This window comes from Ictalurus furcatus, chromosome 3 (genome assembly GCF_023375685.1).
Source record: "Ictalurus furcatus strain D&B chromosome 3, Billie_1.0, whole genome shotgun sequence".
In the NCBI taxonomy this organism is placed as follows: Eukaryota; Metazoa; Chordata; class Actinopteri; order Siluriformes; family Ictaluridae; genus Ictalurus; species Ictalurus furcatus.
In genome coordinates this window covers 640,502-657,940 of record NC_071257.1, presented here as the reverse complement: position 1 = coordinate 657,940, position 17,439 = coordinate 640,502, and the positions used below count along the sequence as shown (strand labels likewise).

The window sequence follows — 17,439 nt, the reverse complement described above, 5'->3', positions numbered from 1 at the left end:
TCTGCTGTACAGATTTCTCTGTAGTGTTTTAAAGTACGATTAAAGTACACACCTTCCCTTTGAACTCGGATCAGTCTTTAAATGCCAGACACCAAACATGTCTATATTTAAAGAGGAAGACAATAGTGTGGTGGTGGTGTTTTTTTAAACTTCAATTATTTAATTTATATTCACTAACTATATCTGTTACATCCAAAGAATAAAACGATCCAAATGATTCATCATAATAATAATAATAATAATAATAATAATAATAATAATAATAATAAAGTGGTTAAAATGTTATTTTGATACGTTGCAGTAGGACATGTTTGATATGAAAAGCCACGTTTCAGTGTTAGAAGAACAGCACTGCCCTCTTGTGGAAGAAACGACCAGGTGAGTGTCGAAATGTTCCGAATTAAATGTCTCATTTACTGTTAAATCCACTTACACTTACTACTTTAATCTAATAGGGAATACATGATGTGGTGTAATGATTCTGCACGCTTGCGGTTTTATATCAAATCATGTTGTTTTCATTATTTAAATGAAATCCATTTGACAGAAAACGAATGAAAGTACACAGTTGGTCAGAATCTGTATAAATAAACGTGTTGCGACATTTTCCTAACTAACATGGAGCCGAACATCGTATGGAGGAATAGTGCTAACGTCCAACACAAGACAAACCACCGTTACTGCGTCATAAAATAGAAGAGCCAATCATGTTGCAGCACGGAGACTCCAGTCCACATGAGCACACACGGTGTATTTCTCTAAGCAAACAACTGATATTGGAATAGAAACGACTTATTTTTTTAAAGTGTTTGAAACAGTGATGAAATAAACCTGCCAAGTGTCACCACAGCGACCCCTGGCGGCCAAATACAGCTCGATCTAAATTAATCGCATTCCATGTCGTGTTTAGGAGAGAGATTTAAAGCGAATTGCCTGCTTTTCTTCAACAAGATGAAACGGATCCCCCAGACTGCGCTTCCAGGGGGAAAAAGGGTACTAAAAAGGGTACCTCCCTGTCGTTGGAGTGGTACAGAAAGTGCACGTGGAGTGTAAATGTAAAGCTTTAATCTGAACTGATAAGTGTATACACACTAGATCCACATTTCCAGATGACTGATGCATATTAAAGGTACAAAAACTTCATGGTACCTCTATAGTGACAAGCAATGGTAATGTTTAGTACACACACACACACACACACACACACACCCAAGAGTGTGTAAATGTTTCTCTCAGACCACTGCCACTTTACATTCTGTTTATTTTTCATATTGACACTCCCACCGTCTTTATTATTATTATTATTATTATTATTATTATTATTACAGCACATTCCCTGTATAAGGGATGAATGAAAGTTCTCAGGCGCGTTTCTCTGCTTCCTGTGGGGTTTGTAATGCATTAACCCCTGTATTGTCACAACCGCACTTGTTTATTTGTTTGTTTGTTTGTTTGTTCATTTATTTAAAGTACATAGCCTGCTTAATATTGCAAGAATAAATCATTTAAAGGCATTCTAAGTATCACAAAAATAAAACGTCAATTTATTTGTTTGTTTGTTTGTTTGTATGAAATGGATTTGCCGGGGTGTGTTCAGGAGGATTAAAACAGCTGGGTAATCTTCCCAGCTTCTAACAGATCAGCTTCACTCGGTCGTGTATCATTATAAAGAAATCTTCCTGATCATTTGTTTGGTTTTAGTTGTGGGCTTTCTCTTCAGACTAAAACCCTTCTAAAGCTTTAACACCTTTTCTTTTCTCCAAACCTGCTTGTGTGGGTTTTTGGTCACTAGTGTCCCGAAGCGCGCTCCCGGCGAAAGCGACGCGAGTGTGCGCGCTCACGTGCTGCTGCTGAAACTGCTTGCTGATGACGCGCATGCGCAGAGCAGCTCTGTGGCGGCTGCGGGACCAGAACACTTCACTATTTTGCGCTCTGCCGTCCCGTCTCTCTCTCTCTCTCCCTCTCTCTGTGTGTCTCTCTGAAAAGTCCTGGGATGATGGAGCTGGAGCTGGAGGAAGGTTTCAGGAAGGGACTCAGATGGGACTGAGCTGAAGGTAAAACATCTCATTTATTAGACATTTCTTAAATAAATGAACCTGATTTGAACAACAACAACAAAAAAATCACAGCATGTCTTGATTTTTATTTTATTTTAAATGCAACCCAGGATTAGGGTATAATATGATCATTTCTCCCCGTTTCTTTTCCACTGTCCAGCTCTTTTCCTCACGCACACTTGATGCTTATTTGAAACTTTATTATGGAGAAGGACTAGAAACAAATCCCCTCCCTCTTGAGAGTTGAACGACGAGACCCCCAGGACAGATCAGGACCCGATCCGAGACGTTCCCAATGATGTGAAAAGCTTTCTGTTTGGCTTTCTGAGACAGGAATCGATATCCATTAGCACTGTTTTTTTTGTTGTTGTTGTGGTTTGGATTTTTCTACAATGCAATCAGACACCAGGAACCCAGGAGGAGTCAGATTAGACATCACACCCAGCAGCGTGTCGCTCAGATTCTCACAAAGTTCACCCCGGCACTATTTATTTATTATTTATTTATTTATTTCCACACTTCAGACAGATAAAGTCGATTGTTGCGCTCTTTCTTATGTGCTCGTGCTGTGATTTTTGCTGCTCTGGTCTCTACGCTGCAATCAGATACCAAAGCAAAGCAAAAATAGAAAGCGCTCAGGATCAGATTAATGCAACATGACACTCAGGTTTATTCAAAGTTCATTTCAGTTCATATATATCCGTACCACTCGTTAATGCCGTAGTAATAATCATAAATATTATTTGCGAAAGTTCCTGAACTTTCGCAGAACTGTGCATGCTCCTACTCTCGCGTTAATTCCTCACTCTTATGACAAGCCACCGTTATGGATATTAAACTTTAATAATGTATAATTAATCAAGTTTAAAGTATGTGAGCTCCTCTTCCTCCTTTTCCTCGTGCAGCGCTTCAAGGCGAATCGAAAAGCCGCAACGTGTGACGACGTTTTTAAAACGTATTCACGGGAGTAAAATGCAAAACGTTTACGCCCGTCTCGAAGGAGCGTAAACTCGTCTGTCCTGATGTCGGAAAACGTAACGTTAGAGTTTTACGCCTGACTGTTACAAAGCGCTGACACTGGAGACTCCTTACATAAACGAGTCGATGTTTAACGTGTCCGTGCCGCGTTCTGCCAAGTCCCGCCTCCGGCACTCTGATTGGTTAGTGGTTCTTACTCACAGACGCTGCACCATGCTGCTAATTCATCTCTTTTCTCTCATTTGGTGTCTTTCTTTCTGATTTTGTGTCTCAGGTGATGGAGTCGTAGCTACGACCTGCATTCTGCCCCGCCCCCCCGCCCCATCATGGTGTACGGGCAGATCCTGCACCGCTGCGGCCCGGACGAGAACTTCCTGAACCTGAACGTGGGCGGCTTCAAGCAGAAAGTGTCCCGCTCGGTCCTCCAGCGCTTCCCGCACACTCGTCTCGCCCGCTTGCTCCCCTGCAGCTCTGAGTCGGCCATATTGGAGCTGTGCGACGACTACAGCGCGACGGAGCACGAGTTCTACTTCGACCGCAACCCGCGCTTCTTCCGCTACGTGCTGAACTTTTACCACACGGGCAAAATCCATCTGATGGAGGAGCTGTGCGTGTTCAGCTTCAGCCAGGAGCTCGAGTACTGGGGCATCAAGGAGCTCTATCTGGACTCGTGCTGTAGCAACAAGTTCCACGAGCAGAAAGAGTGCGATAAGGAGCACGACTGGGACCAGAACGAGGACGAGCAGCTTCAAGAGAGCTTTGACTCCTCCATGGAGGATCTTTCAGAGCTGGAGAAGGACCTGGAGAAGTTTGAAGGCACCTGGTGCGCGGAGAAACGCAAGCAGCTGTGGCTGAGGCTCGAGAATCCGGGACATTCGCTCACGGCTAAGATGCTCGCGGTGGTTTCTCTGAGCGTGGTTCTGATCAGCATCGCGGCCATGTGTGTTCACAGCATGCCCGAGTTCCACCAGGTGGACGCTAACGAAAGAGCCGTGGAGGATCCGGTTCTCGCCGCGTTCGAGACCTTTTGCGTGCTCTGGTTCACGTTCGAGTTTGTGGTGCGCTTAGCGGTAGCACCGCGCCTCCGTAAATTCGCCAGCAATGCTTTGAACATCATCGATTTTGTCTCCGTGGTCCCGTTTTACGCCACGCTGGCACTGGAGCAAGCAGACGCCGAGGAAAGCGAGGAGCTGGAGAACGTAGGGAAGGTGGTGCAGATCCTCAGGCTCATGCGCATCTTCAGGATACTGAAGCTAGCGCGTCACTCGGTGGGACTCCGGTCTCTCGGCGCGACTTTGCGTCACAGCTACCACGAGGTCGGCCTGCTCATCCTCTTCCTCTCCGTCGGGATTTCCATCTTCTCTGTGCTGGTGTACTTCGCCGAGAGAGACGAGGACGAATCCGAGCTCCAGACCATACCCATCGGATGGTGGTGGGCCACGATTACCATGACCACAGTCGGGTACGGAGACACGTATCCCGTCACGCTGGCTGGGAAGCTCATCGGGACGCTGTGCATCGTGTGCGGCCTCCTGGTGGTGGCGCTGCCCATCACCATCATCTTCAACAAGTTCTCCAAGTATTACGAGAGACAGAAAGCTCTGGTGGAGTCGGATCAGTACGCAGGCAACTTAAAAGTTCCCATTCCAGGGATTCCTATGTTCAGCATGAACGATCTTTATGCTAACGGTAACGCGATTAACTCGATTTTGGACAGTTTGTCCACCAGAAGCAGCACAGGAAGTGAAAGTGATGATAAAGACAATCAGGACAATGAGGCTGAAACTCATGTTGCTTCATGACTGTTGTTTTTTTGTTGTTGTTGTTTTTTTTAAATTAGTAGCAAATTGAACAAACGAGAAGCAACACGCCAGACAGCGTCATTACCCTGTGCTCACAACAGACCTCAATCGTTTCCTACAAAAGTGTCAAGCGAGCCATATGACAAGCGTCGCTGGGTGAACCAGTGCGGCGCTTGCGTCGAATTTGTGCGGTTCATCACAAGCGTCACTACACGACATCCCTGCTAGCCTTAATCTGAACATTCTTCAGCTTGATGTAGCGCTTAGCATACAATGCTAGTTATATTTATGCAATATTATATCGAACGGAACTAATCTCTGAGTAAATGTGGGCGGAGCTAGCGTAAAATATTGGATTTTAGTGGCACAATGTAATATATTAGCAATATTTGTTAAACTAGCCAAATACCGAACTAGCGTTAGCTATCGATTAAATTAAGTAGCCAGCTAAGTTTTCTAGCTAATGTTACACGGTCGTATTGTGAATCTAAAACCAGATTTGATGCTAGCCAAAGAAATGAGCAATGGTCCCGCCAACAGGAAGAGGAAGTAACAGATGCCATTTTGGCTTCATGTCCAAGTGAAAATACGTAGAAGATTAGCCAGGAGTCTAACTAGCGTCACTGTCGCTAAATCAAAAACCGTCAAGATGTCCCTCGGAACGTCTTCCAAGCGCATAGCTAAATAAACAATGCCGCTCCCCCACGTTTTTAAGCTGCACTCGTACCGAATTTTCTCATCGCTGTGAGGATTTCTTCACCGTGGTGGAGCAAAATCAGGTGACCATGGCGTGTCCTGCTGTGACTCGTAGTGTATCGGTGAACACCTTACGTTAGCTAGCATGCTAGCTAATCTTAGCTCATTCGTTAGCGCCCGTATACCAATTGTGAAAAATACATATTCGTGTCCAGGCTGTCCTGAAACGATGGTTATAATCAGCTCCTCCATGTCGGGTCTTCCGGAAAGACGTGACTCCACCCCTTCGCTCGGCGTCGTGTATATATGTTTTGATTTCAGTCCTGTCTCCTCCACCGCTCATCGGTGGTTTACTACCCCACCGTGTTCGCCTGTTCCGTGTTTCGCTTTGATCAGCCTGTTCCTACCCTCGTGTTCCTTTGCCTCGTTGTCGATAGTTATCGCGCGTTTCCTTCAGAGGCTTGTAATGTGAACGCAGGGTTCTACATACGCTGGACCGCTGGCTCACACTCTTCAGAGCGACTGTAGTGCGCACACACACACACACCCACACACACACACACACACACAGCGCATTTGTATTTTCCGCTTGAGTTCTCAGGTCTTGAAAGCTCCCGATGCGCGTCCGTCTTCCCGCCTGTGGACGCTTTAATGCACACTTCAACGTGACGTCCAATCTGTCTGATCCGAACGGAATGGTTCCTTGAGATTCTCGTTCTTCCAAACGTGAGGAAGCAGAAACATTAAGAAACTGTTTGATGGCATGTTCCTTAAATCCTGCTCGTCTGGACGTAACGAGTGCATGCGTATTTCAGACGATGAGGAGAAGGAGGTGATGTTCTGACACACAGGTGTGACGGAAGGAAACTTTCGAAAAAAGCTGCTTAAATCATGACCTTGACCTTGACCTTGGACTTGGTCCATCTATGCAAAACCACCGAGGTACAAATGAATATCTGATGTGTGCTAATATAATATATTAATATAAAGAACATGGTGGAAAATAAAAAAGAAAACGTTTATAATAAAATCAAACGTGAGTGTCTTATTAATCATCATCTGAAACGAAATAAAAATACGACACATCCGATAAAATCCCAGCTCAAGTGTTCCAGTGGGCGTGGTCTGATATTCTAATAAGAAGACATTTAATCGACAGCTTTATCCTGATTTCCCGAGCGACAAGCGTAACTGTGTCCGTGAGGGCGGAGCTTAAGTTAGACTTTTTCAGCCAATCGTGAGACTTGTGACATCACAGCTAGCTTTTCTTTAAAATAAAAAAAAAAAATGTATGTTAGTCATGTGAAGTGGGCGGAGCAAGCGGCATAACAAAGTGTCCACGTGGAAAAAATCCGTAAAGAGCACAACGCTGTTTCGATCCTGACGCTACACGCGGTACGCATTTTACACTCGAGCGACTTCCGTCTGCTGTTTTATTTTCCGTAGGAAGATGTCTGAATCGTGAGCGAATCTACGGTTTTGCTACGTTCTGTAGCTAGCATGTGTGGACGCCGCGTTAGCCTGGTGCTAGCAGTGCAACCACGGCGACCGGGAGCAAAGACAGGACACGCCCACAAACAACCATCGACTTGAGCAGAATCTATAAGTATTAAAAAGCTCGCGTCGTTTATACTCGTGTTATTTCCTCCCTGCGCTTTTTATGTATTTTACAGGATGGCATATTTTCTAAACGTTATATTTTCTCCCCCACGAGAGAGTTGTGTCGACGTATTTCCTTTGGAAACAGGAAGTCAGAGCGACGGCATGTTGAAGTGCGTGAACACCCATCAGTGTTAAAGATACGCCACGCCTCCTCCGGATCTAAATCTCAAAACAGTGAAGGTTGAGAAGGGCCGTAGTCTAGGGGCGGAGCTATAGCAAACTGCACCGAGGGGGGACAAAAAAAAAATCACTTTTCCAAGATGGCCGCCCATAACATTCAATCGTTTGGTCATGAGACAAAGTTTGTTTAAAATGTACAAAACACGCCACGTAAAGTTTCGTAGCAAACGTTACGCAGTTTGGAAAATTAAATAAAATTTCATTACGGCTGCAAAATAAAACCATTTGCGGAGGCTGTCTTGTCTCGAGCGAACATCAGAGCGATTACAAACGACGTCCCGCGATGTGATTATGGCTGTGAATCGTATCATACGGCTCCAGGAGGAGAAACACGAGCCGTCCGCCATTAAGCTAATGCACTCGGGCCTGATTTCATTCCCTCGGAATGGAGGGACGGAGGGATAGAGGGAGGGCTATTAGTTGATGAAGACGAGTCTGAATGTCACAAACTGCCATCAGACCCGAGATGGCGGTGCACGGGGGGGGGGGTGTGGCCTCAAACTCGATGGATGTGGGTCCGTCGATGCGCATAAATCAGCCGTCCACTTCCCTTTTATTGCTGCGAGTTAGTCTCATTAGTTCTGTTTAACGAAGGCACAACATTTTTGTTTTACTGTTTTTAATTCTGATTCATTAGCTAATTTTGGAGAAACCTAAGCTGTGTGTGTGTGTGTGTGTGTGTGTGTGTGTGTGTGTGTGTGTGTAATGCTCCTCATAAGCATTCTTCCCACTCTCCTCCTTTCTCTCACTCTGTCCACTCATCTTTTCCCGCAGAGATCGATTTTGTGTCGTGCTCTGGCGTTAAGGATGCTGAGGTACACCGACACACACACACACACACACACACACACACACACACACACACACACGCACACGCACGAATAAATAGGCAAACAAATTAAAGCCAGAACATCAACAACACTATTTCACACAGGACTTGAGGTGAAGACGCCTCACAGTATCCACTGAACTCAACTTCATTTCACTGAAGCCTGGTTTTTATATTAGTTATTCAATTATTAATAAAATATCAGCTTTTAAAAGATGTGAACACAAATCAACAAGTTTACCTCTGTAACAAGAAGGATTAGCATGTTTGTTATACTGTAAAAAAAGAAGGGAGGATTCGCAAATTTTATACCACAAACAAGGAGAACTAGCATGGCCTACGAATTAGCATGCGCTACGCTGTGAACGTAGCATAAACAGCACAGACGATGAGAGTTAGCATGGCTTATACTATGAATGAATATGTTTTACACTGTAAATGAAAGCATTAGCATGTTTCACAGCATGAACAACAGCAAAAAAAGTAGGTGTTGTGTGCTATAAAAATGGTGAATAAGCATGGTTTACAGCACAAGCAAGGAGAAACCGCATAGTTTATTCTAAGAAAAATGATGACTTAGCATGGTTGACACTGTAAACAGAGGATTACTATGTTTCATACTGTTAAAAATGGAGGCTTAGCATGTTGTCTGCTGAAAAACAGTCAGAATTAGCATGTTTATACTACCAAGAGTGGTGAACTAGCATGTTTTACGGCATGAACAGGGAGAATTAGCACGGTTTACACAGCGCACACAGGAAAGACTCGTCCGTTTTGCATCGTGAAAAACCATGAACTAGCATGTCTTGCCACGCGAAGAGAGAGGAGGTTAGCTCGTATAAAGGCAAACTAGCATGTGTGACGATATGAGCGACGAGAATTAGCACGGCTTACACAGTAAGGAAAAAATATTAGCATGTTCTACACAACGGAGACGATTAGCCTAGCGTATTCCAGTCGTGGACAGACAGAGAGGATTAGCGTGAACTACAACGTTGTAAAAAAAAATTGAGTTAGCATGTTTTACACAGTACAATGGGAGCGTTAGCGTATTTTACAGCACAAACATGGAGAATTAGCATTCAGTACACTGAAATGATTCGCGTGAAGATTAGCATGTTCTGCTAGACGAATTAGCACGGTTTACGCTGTGAATGGTGAAAGTTAGCATAGTTTACAGCGTAAAGAGTGAAAAGCAGAATCCCAGCAAGTGCACAACTAATTTAGTTTAGATATATATATATATATTTTTTTGTTTATGAATGAAGATGCTAATCATCCTCACAGTTATGTTGGATCTAAAATGGTGACAGTGTTAGAGTTTCTGAAACGGTTACTGCTTTTGTTCTTCTGACACACACACACACAAACACTCACTCTTTCTCTCACTCATCGTGTCAATCCCAGCTCACATCTCACACGTGGGAAATTGGCTAGCGACTCCGGCCGCTAGCTGAGAATAGAGTGTCGAGGATGTGACAGGAGTCACAAGCGGATAAATGTATTATAAAAGTTTTTCTCAAAACTTTAACTCCAGTAAAGCGAAACTGAGAAAGTCTCGGTGTCGAAGCTGACGTATACTAGCTGTGTGTTGAGGCGTTCAGACCGATGACGTCATTAATCATTATGGTCACGTGACAGGTACGCATATATATTTACCTCAGCGTTGTGTCTGAAAAAGACTCCTTATTCCTTTTATAACCCTAACTAGCACACTACATAAAATTAAAAAAGTACCGTTTTGCACGTTTGAACACTCCTTTAGAACCAGAAAGACGCCTTAAATGATCGGGTTTCCTGTGCACGTAGAATAATCAGAACTCGTCGTATAGTAGTTCTAATTAACCTTCACGTTATTACCCGAAAAGACGAGGTTTTTTTGAGGCTCATTACTCCAGAGGTTAACTGCGAATGCTTTAATCGCCGACGCGATTAAGCAAAGTATCATTTTTTTTTTTTACGAGGAACGAATAATAATCCGCGAGCGTGGCGGGTTTGACGAGGTGTGAAGGTGACATCGCTGTAGGAATAAAAAGCCAGTGCTTACAGAACAGCTCGTTTCTCATCATGTTCCCGAGTTAGCTTTCGTTCGGGGATGGTGAGGAATTAGCGCTGTAAATATTAAGGTTTAGCATATTGTAAAAACAGTGAATTAGCATGCTTTATCTTAGAAAAAATGTATATTTTAGTACACAAGGTGAGAACATTGCAGTGTTATATTACATTACATCAACAGGGCGAATCAGCATGCTTTACACCTTTACAGAAACGTTTATGCTGTGAAAGTGTGAGTTAGCACGCTTTACTACACGTAGAGAGCAGACTAGCGGATGTCCGACACGGTACAAATAGATTAGCGTGCTTTAACACGTGGATTAAGGATATTAGCGTATTTTACAGTGGAAAGAGTGCACAATTCAGGACCCGTGTCATGTTTCATGCTGTAAATGGATAGAATTTGGATATTTTACAGCATAAACAAGGAGGATTAGCATGTTTTACATGTAGACCAAAAAGGGAAAATGTGAAATAGCATGTTTTATCATGTGAAGAGAAAGGATTAGCATGTTCTATGAAGTAAAAAAATGATTTAGCATGTTTTACACCATAAACAAGTAGAACTAGCATGAATTAGCATGTTTTGCTGCATAAAGAGATATGAATTAGCATGTTTTAAAATGTAAAAAGGCGATATTAGCTTATATAAAGCACTTACAAAGACAGGGAGAATTAGCTTACTTCACATGGATGCAGAAAGGATTAGTTTGTTTTACACTGAGGGAAATTAGCATGAATTAGCATGGTTTACTGTGTGGAAAGAGAGGAATAGCGTATCCTACACAGTAAAGAAAAAAAGAAACGTATTAGGATGTTTTACAGCGTAAAGAGTAAAACTGAGCCGCAATCCCAACTGTGATTCAGTACGTTGTCGTTCCAGTCACATGACCACGATGAGTCCGAGGCCTCCCTAGTCTCCTGATGGAATAATTTATCATTTTAAACCTTGTGTGCTCTCTGAACACGAGTGACGGTAATAAATGAGTTTTCGACACGCTGAGAGTCTCTTAGCGTCTCGGCAGCGTCAGTTTCGAAACGGGAACGCCGTGGGATTTTAATAAGAAAACGATCACGTTTAAATGAGATGTTTAGGGTTGCATTTGTAAAAAAAAAAAAAAAAAAGCCTGTTTGTATTAAATCATTTATCAAACAATGATAAAATGTTCCTGAGAATCCATTACTGTCTTATCTTTCGGAAAAATCAGCATGCGAGCTATGGAAATTTCTCTGACAGCAGTGCAGCTCGTTCCGATGCGTTATCGTTTCCGTAGCAACGGCTCGTTCACGCGGACGCTCCACATAAACGGATAAGAAAAGAGCGGGTTTGTGGAAGGACTTGTTTTTTTGTTTTAGCGTTTAAAAACAAACAGTACCTAAAATTTGCTTCATAAAATGACGTTAGAATCAACAGAATAACCTTTAACTAATAACTTTTTGTGATCGTAATCTTTAAGGTGTTCACACACACACACACACGCACACACGCACACACACACACGCTGAGGGAAATATTTTTTACAAACTTTTTACTTTCTCTTCCCTTTTATTACGACAGTAAATCTATATAAACAATTAGTTTCGTTTAGTTTTTAATTTGATAGCTCTTACAACTTTTTTCTTTTCGATGACTCTAGCTGTACTAGTCTTACATTCGTCCAATAAATGATCTCTAGAACATACATGCCCCGCCCCCCGGGGGCACCTCATTAGCAGTAAGCATGGTTGATGGGTGTGTTTTTGGCTCTGCGCCGTCCTGAACACCGTTCCCTATCCCAGCCATCACTTGGTGGAGGTTAAACGGTTGGAATTTCCGGAATATTTACATAAACACACCATTCCGTTACAAACGGAGGTTACTCGGCACTGAGACGCCGCGTTTATGAGGATTATTGATTTGTAAAACCACACGCTGGTGACAGTGGACATCACAAAGCATGAAGCATTGATAGTTTAAGAAAAAAAGGAGACTTGAATCCATTTATTGAAATAGATTTTCTGTGCAGTGTTTCGTTTTTGTTTTTTTAACCAGATGCAATTTAGACAAACGCAAAGTGGCGTGCGAATGGAAAATCAATACTGGTGTGATTTTTCAGTTGATAATTTAAATCGATGACCTCCTTTCACCTCATTTGCCTTTTTTAAAAATGTATTCTTTTTTTTAAGTAAAATTCGTGTCACAAGACGCTTTCATCCAAAGACGCACAGTTCGCGCCATTGATCATTCAGACCCCTTTTCAGTGATTGATGGGGCAGAAGAGTGCCAATACTTTATGGAGCGCACCAGTTGAATAAATGTACACCTATAAAGCGAGCTCTGTGGAGTAAAGAGCTGATGCCGTGTCTGCGTGCTCATCGTGTTGTTCTTACTCTCAAACACTTCCACACATCAAAAGCACAGTTTTCCAGTTAAGTGCACCAAGTGCTTCTGGGAACATCGGATTTGAACTCGCAAAAAATACCAGGGTGTACGGAATACTGACGTGTACGGAATACTGACGTGTACGGAATACTGAGGTGTACGGAATACTGAGGTGTACGGTATACTGAAGGGTATGGAATACTGAGGTGTATGGAATACTGAAGGGTACGGAATACTGAGCTGTACAGAATACTGAAGTGTATGGAATACTGAAGGGTACAGAATACTGAGGTGTATGGAATACGCAAGTGTATGGAATACTGAGGTGTATGGAATACTGAGGTGTACGGAATATGCAAGTGTATGGAATACTGAAGGGTACGGAATACTGAAGGGTACGGAATACTGAAGGGTACGGAATACTGAGGTGTACGGAATAATGAAGGGTACAGAATACTGAGGTGTACGGAATACTGAGGCGTACGTAATACTGAGGTGTATGGAATAATGAAGGGTACAGAATACTGAGGTGTACGGAATACTGAAGGGTACGGAATACTGAGGCGTACGGAATACTGAAGGGTATGGAATACTGAGGTGTATGGAATAATGAAGGGTACAGAATACTGAGGTGTACGGAATACTGAGGCGTACGTAATACTGAGGTGTATGGAATAATGAAGGGTACAGAATACTGAGGTGTACAGAATACTGAGGTGTATGGAATAATGAAGGGTACAGAATACTAAGGTGTACGGAATACTGAGGTGTACAGAATACTGAGGTGTATGGAGTAAAGAAGTGTACGGAATAATGAGGTGTACGGAATACTGAGGTGTACGGAATACTGAGGCATACAGAATTCTGAGGCATACGTAATTCTGAGGTGTATGGAATAATGAAGGGTACAGAATACTGAGGCGTACAGAATTCTGAGGTGTACAGAATACTGAGGTGTATGGAGTAAAGAAGGGTACGGAATACTGAGGTGTACGGAATACTGAGGCATACAGAATTCTGAGGCATACATAATACTGAGGTGTATGGAATACTGAGGTATAGAAAATAGTGACGTGTCCGGAATATTAAAATGTACAGGGCACTGAAAAGAGCAGAATACTTGCAGCTTGAGGATTTAATGGAACTGTTTAAACCCAGTTACACCTTCATTATGGAGATGAGACCGAATATCTGGCAAGATGGTATTTTTGTGATGGCGGTGACTTCAGGATGCCCTCCAAAGATGTGATTGCTTTCAATTTAACACAAGGAGCTCATATGTATGTATGTATGGAAGGCAGGAAGCCACTTGGACGAAGACCTCATTACTGCTCTCACCAGGAAAAAGGAGACTCGGAGCCAGATTGGCACCGTTCCCCAAAAATAAAGATCATTAACTGGCCCCGGCTCCTCAGCCTCTCTTTGCCGCTCCCCGTGTCTCTGAGAAAACACAAAGGCATCTTTTTGCTGACAGCATTCAAACTGCGCATTATTTTTAGAGCCGTCTTCCTGCGTGACGCTTCGTGATGGATCTCAGACGCTGACGTGTTTTAATCCTCTGCTTATTAGCAGTGTGTTCTGTCCTGCTTTATAGCAAGACTTCTTATTGTGATTTACAGTCTAAATGATCATCTTGTGCTTTTATTAGCAGGAAAATGTCAAGTGTATGGAATAATGTATACACAATACTGAGGTATAACGAATGCTGAAGCGTCTAGGGAAAGCTGAATTGTACGGAATGCTGAAGTATATATAATACTGAAGTGTACGGAATACTGAAGTGTACGGAATACTGAAGTATACAGAATGCTGAAGTGTACGAAATGCTGAAGTGTACGGAATGCTGAAGTGTACGGAATACTGAAGTGTACGGAATACTGAAGTGTATATAATGCTGAAGTATATGGAATACTGAAGTGTATGGAATACTGAAGTGTATGGAATACTGAAGTGTATATAATACTGAAGAGTACGGAATGCTGAAGTGTATGGAATACTGAAGTGTATGGCATACTGAAGTGTATGGAATGCTGAAGTATATATAATACTGAAGTGTATGGAATACTGAAGTGTATATAATACTGAAGAGTGCGGAATGCTGAAGTATATGGAATACTGAAGTGTATGGAATACTGAAGTGTACGGAATGCTGAAGTATACATAATACTGAAGTGTACGGAATACTGAAGTATATGGAATACTGAAGTGTACGGAATGCTGAAGTATACATAATACTGAAGTGAAGTGTACGGAATACTGAAGTGTACGGAATACTGAAGTATACGGAATACTGAAGTATATGGAATACTGAAGTGTACGGAATACTGAAGTGTATATAATACTGAAGTGTATATAATGCTGAAGTATATGGAATACTGAAGTGTATGGAATACTGAAGTGTACGGAATACTGAAGTGTATATAATACTGAAGTGTACGGAATGCTGAAGTATATGGAATACTGAAGTGTATGGCATACTGAAGTGTATGGAATGCTGACATATATATAATACTGAAGTGTATGGAATACTGAAGTGTACGGAATGCTGAAGTATATGGAATACTGAAGTGTATGGCATACTGAAGTGTATGGAATGCTGAAGTATATATAATACTGAAGTGTATGGAATACTGAAGTGTATATAATACTGAAGAATACGGAATGCTAAAGTATATATAATACTGAAGTGTACGGAATACTGAAGTGTATGGAATACTGAAGTGTTTGGAATACTCAAATGTATGGAATGCTGTAGTATGGAATACTGAGATTGTATAGCTCAGTGTAGCATTTTCCCTAGAAGGAATCTCAGCAGGTAAGGACACATCTGTCTGAAATAAGGATCCTGTGACTCCTGTCGGAATCTCTCCTGGTACTTACGGCTCTCTCCTACTGTGTGATGTATTTTATGAAGTATCTCCAAAAACAGTTCTGATTGGTGAATATTGTGATGTGTTGCACTAATTATTGATACCTGTGAAACAGACACCCAGGGACCTCTTTGTGTCTGAAAATTTTGCAGGCATCAGCGACGAAGCGACGAGTTTCCAATCCGATTAGGAGGACGAGTGGCGAATCTTTGCTACCAGGTCGCGTAGCTGATGACGCGCATGGAGATGGTCTCTCCATCAGATAACGAGTTCATCCGGAGATCGATATAACAGAGACACGCATAGAGGACGCTGCGTTCTTCCTTCTCACGCCCCCCTGAGAAGTGTGTGAGTGTGTGTGAAAGAGACAGACCCAGCGTTGAATGCAGGAGATCGTCAGAAAGAGCCGGAGGTGTGAGATGTGTGACACACTCAACTCTGAGCGAACAGCTGTGAAAGGTGAGTCAGTAACACATGTTAACCTCGGTCCATTTCTGTCCACTGATTTACCAGGTGATCCTTTACTCCAACACACACACACACACACACACACACCTCATATAGCCACAGTTGAACAGCTGACCCATACAAAGCCAAGGGTGCCAATACTTTAATATCAGATAAAGTAAAATAAAAGATTAGGTTGTACCTTAAGTAGTGAGCAAAGTAAACAGGAAGGAGATTGGGATTGGATCCGAAAGCATTCAGGGGAACACTGGAGGTGAGAGAGGAACCTCCTGGATGAGAGGTGGGAGGAAACCGGAGAACCCGGAGAACACCTGCGTGGACACTGGGGAAAAGTACAGAATTTTACGCCTAGGAATTTTTGTGCATCCTGTTTTTATCATCAGGACAGTTCCGTGACCAATCAGCGAGCCGCACTGTTTCTAGCTCCGCCCACACTTCCCTGGACACAAACGGAAACCAAGTTCATGATTGTTAACTTGCCGATGGTTAAAAACCGCTAATCTTGGCTTTTTCGGCTAGACGAAAGCCTACGTTACAAAGGTCATGTGATGTCACCGAGCCGCCATGTTGTGTCAGATGGAAGCGAATTAAAAATATATATATGTTTTTGATCAGTGAAAATTTGCACAACTGTTCGCTAAAGCTGGCTAGCGTCCCTCAGCTGGCTATTAAAACAAGCTAGCTGGTGTTAGAAGTGGGGGAGGGGCAGACATTACCTCAGACAAACATAAACTGCTAGCTAGCTACCTAGCTAGGGTGCTTCTCTCAGCACAGGAAATAAAGTGAATATAGTAGAGCGATGCTGTTCTTGTCTCCTGAAAACACACACACACACACACGCACACACACACACTTCATTACACACCTCATAGATTCAGACAATGATGCTCTAAGGGCATCATGTATGATGCTAAACTGGTGGCTATAAGCTTCCATTATGTTTTAGCCAAATTAGCCTTGTAGCTAGAGAGAGAGAGCGAGAGAGAGAGAGCGAGAGCGACAGAGAGAGCGAGAGCGACAGAGAGAGAGAGAGCGACAGAGAGAGAGAGAGCGACAGAGAGAGAGAGAGAGAGATGAACACATCTCAGCTGAACCGTCCCTTTAAGTAACTTTTTACCATCATCTTTAATCTTTTTGTCACCCAAAAAGTGTGTGTGTGTGTGTGTGTGTGTGTGAGTGTAATGAGGTGTGAAATTAACCCACACTGTGCACTTTTACCTGGAGGTGTGTATCAACTGGCAATCAACATATGGTGTGTGTGTGTGTGTGTGTGTGTGTGTGTGTGTGAAAACTCAAATTTATATTGTGGTTGTGTGTGTGTGACCTGCATAGTGAGATGTTTACACAACTTCCTTCTTTCTTTTTTTCCCCTTCTCTCTTCTCCTTTATCTAGCTTTCTTTTTCTCACTCGCTTCTCTTCATCATTTACCCTCCCCGTTTCTTTCCCTTCTGGTTCTTTCCCCTCCCTCTGTTCTCTCTT

General features: G+C 42.8%; 2 protein-coding genes across 10 annotated transcripts in view; both read left to right on the top strand.

The window, feature by feature from the left end:
• Positions 1-3,351, top strand: part of wdr35 (WD repeat domain 35) — a 21,358-nt gene extending 18,007 nt beyond the window's left edge. For 3 of the 9 annotated variants that reach the window (XR_008385451.1, XM_053620225.1, XM_053620223.1), the window contains one exon: positions 1-11. This exon is cut by the window's left edge. Coding sequence is in view for 1 of the 9 variants with exons in the window: in XM_053620226.1 (XP_053476201.1) it covers positions 302-315 (14 nt within the window). In the remaining 8 variants the exon portion in view is untranslated. Of the gene's footprint in view, positions 12-301; positions 459-624; positions 749-910; positions 2,055-2,217; positions 2,725-2,962; positions 3,218-3,309 lie in introns of those variants that run through there. The other 6 variants (XR_008385448.1, XR_008385453.1, XR_008385452.1 and 3 more) reach the window with 6 other exon arrangements.
• Position 3,352: 1 nt separating this feature from the next.
• On the top strand, positions 3,353-6,823 carry kcns3a (potassium voltage-gated channel, delayed-rectifier, subfamily S, member 3a). Its single transcript, XM_053620227.1, has one exon. The coding sequence runs from the start codon at positions 3,362-3,364 to the stop codon at positions 4,835-4,837; it is 1,476 nt and encodes a 491-aa protein (XP_053476202.1). The 5' UTR covers positions 3,353-3,361; the 3' UTR covers positions 4,838-6,823.
• The last annotated feature ends 10,616 nt before the right edge of the window (positions 6,824-17,439 follow it).

What these genes read in the sequence shown, in the direction of transcription:
- kcns3a (XM_053620227.1), top strand. Translation starts at nt 3,362, where the DNA reads ATGGTGTACGGGCAGATCCTGCACCGCTGCGGCCCGGACGAGAACTTC.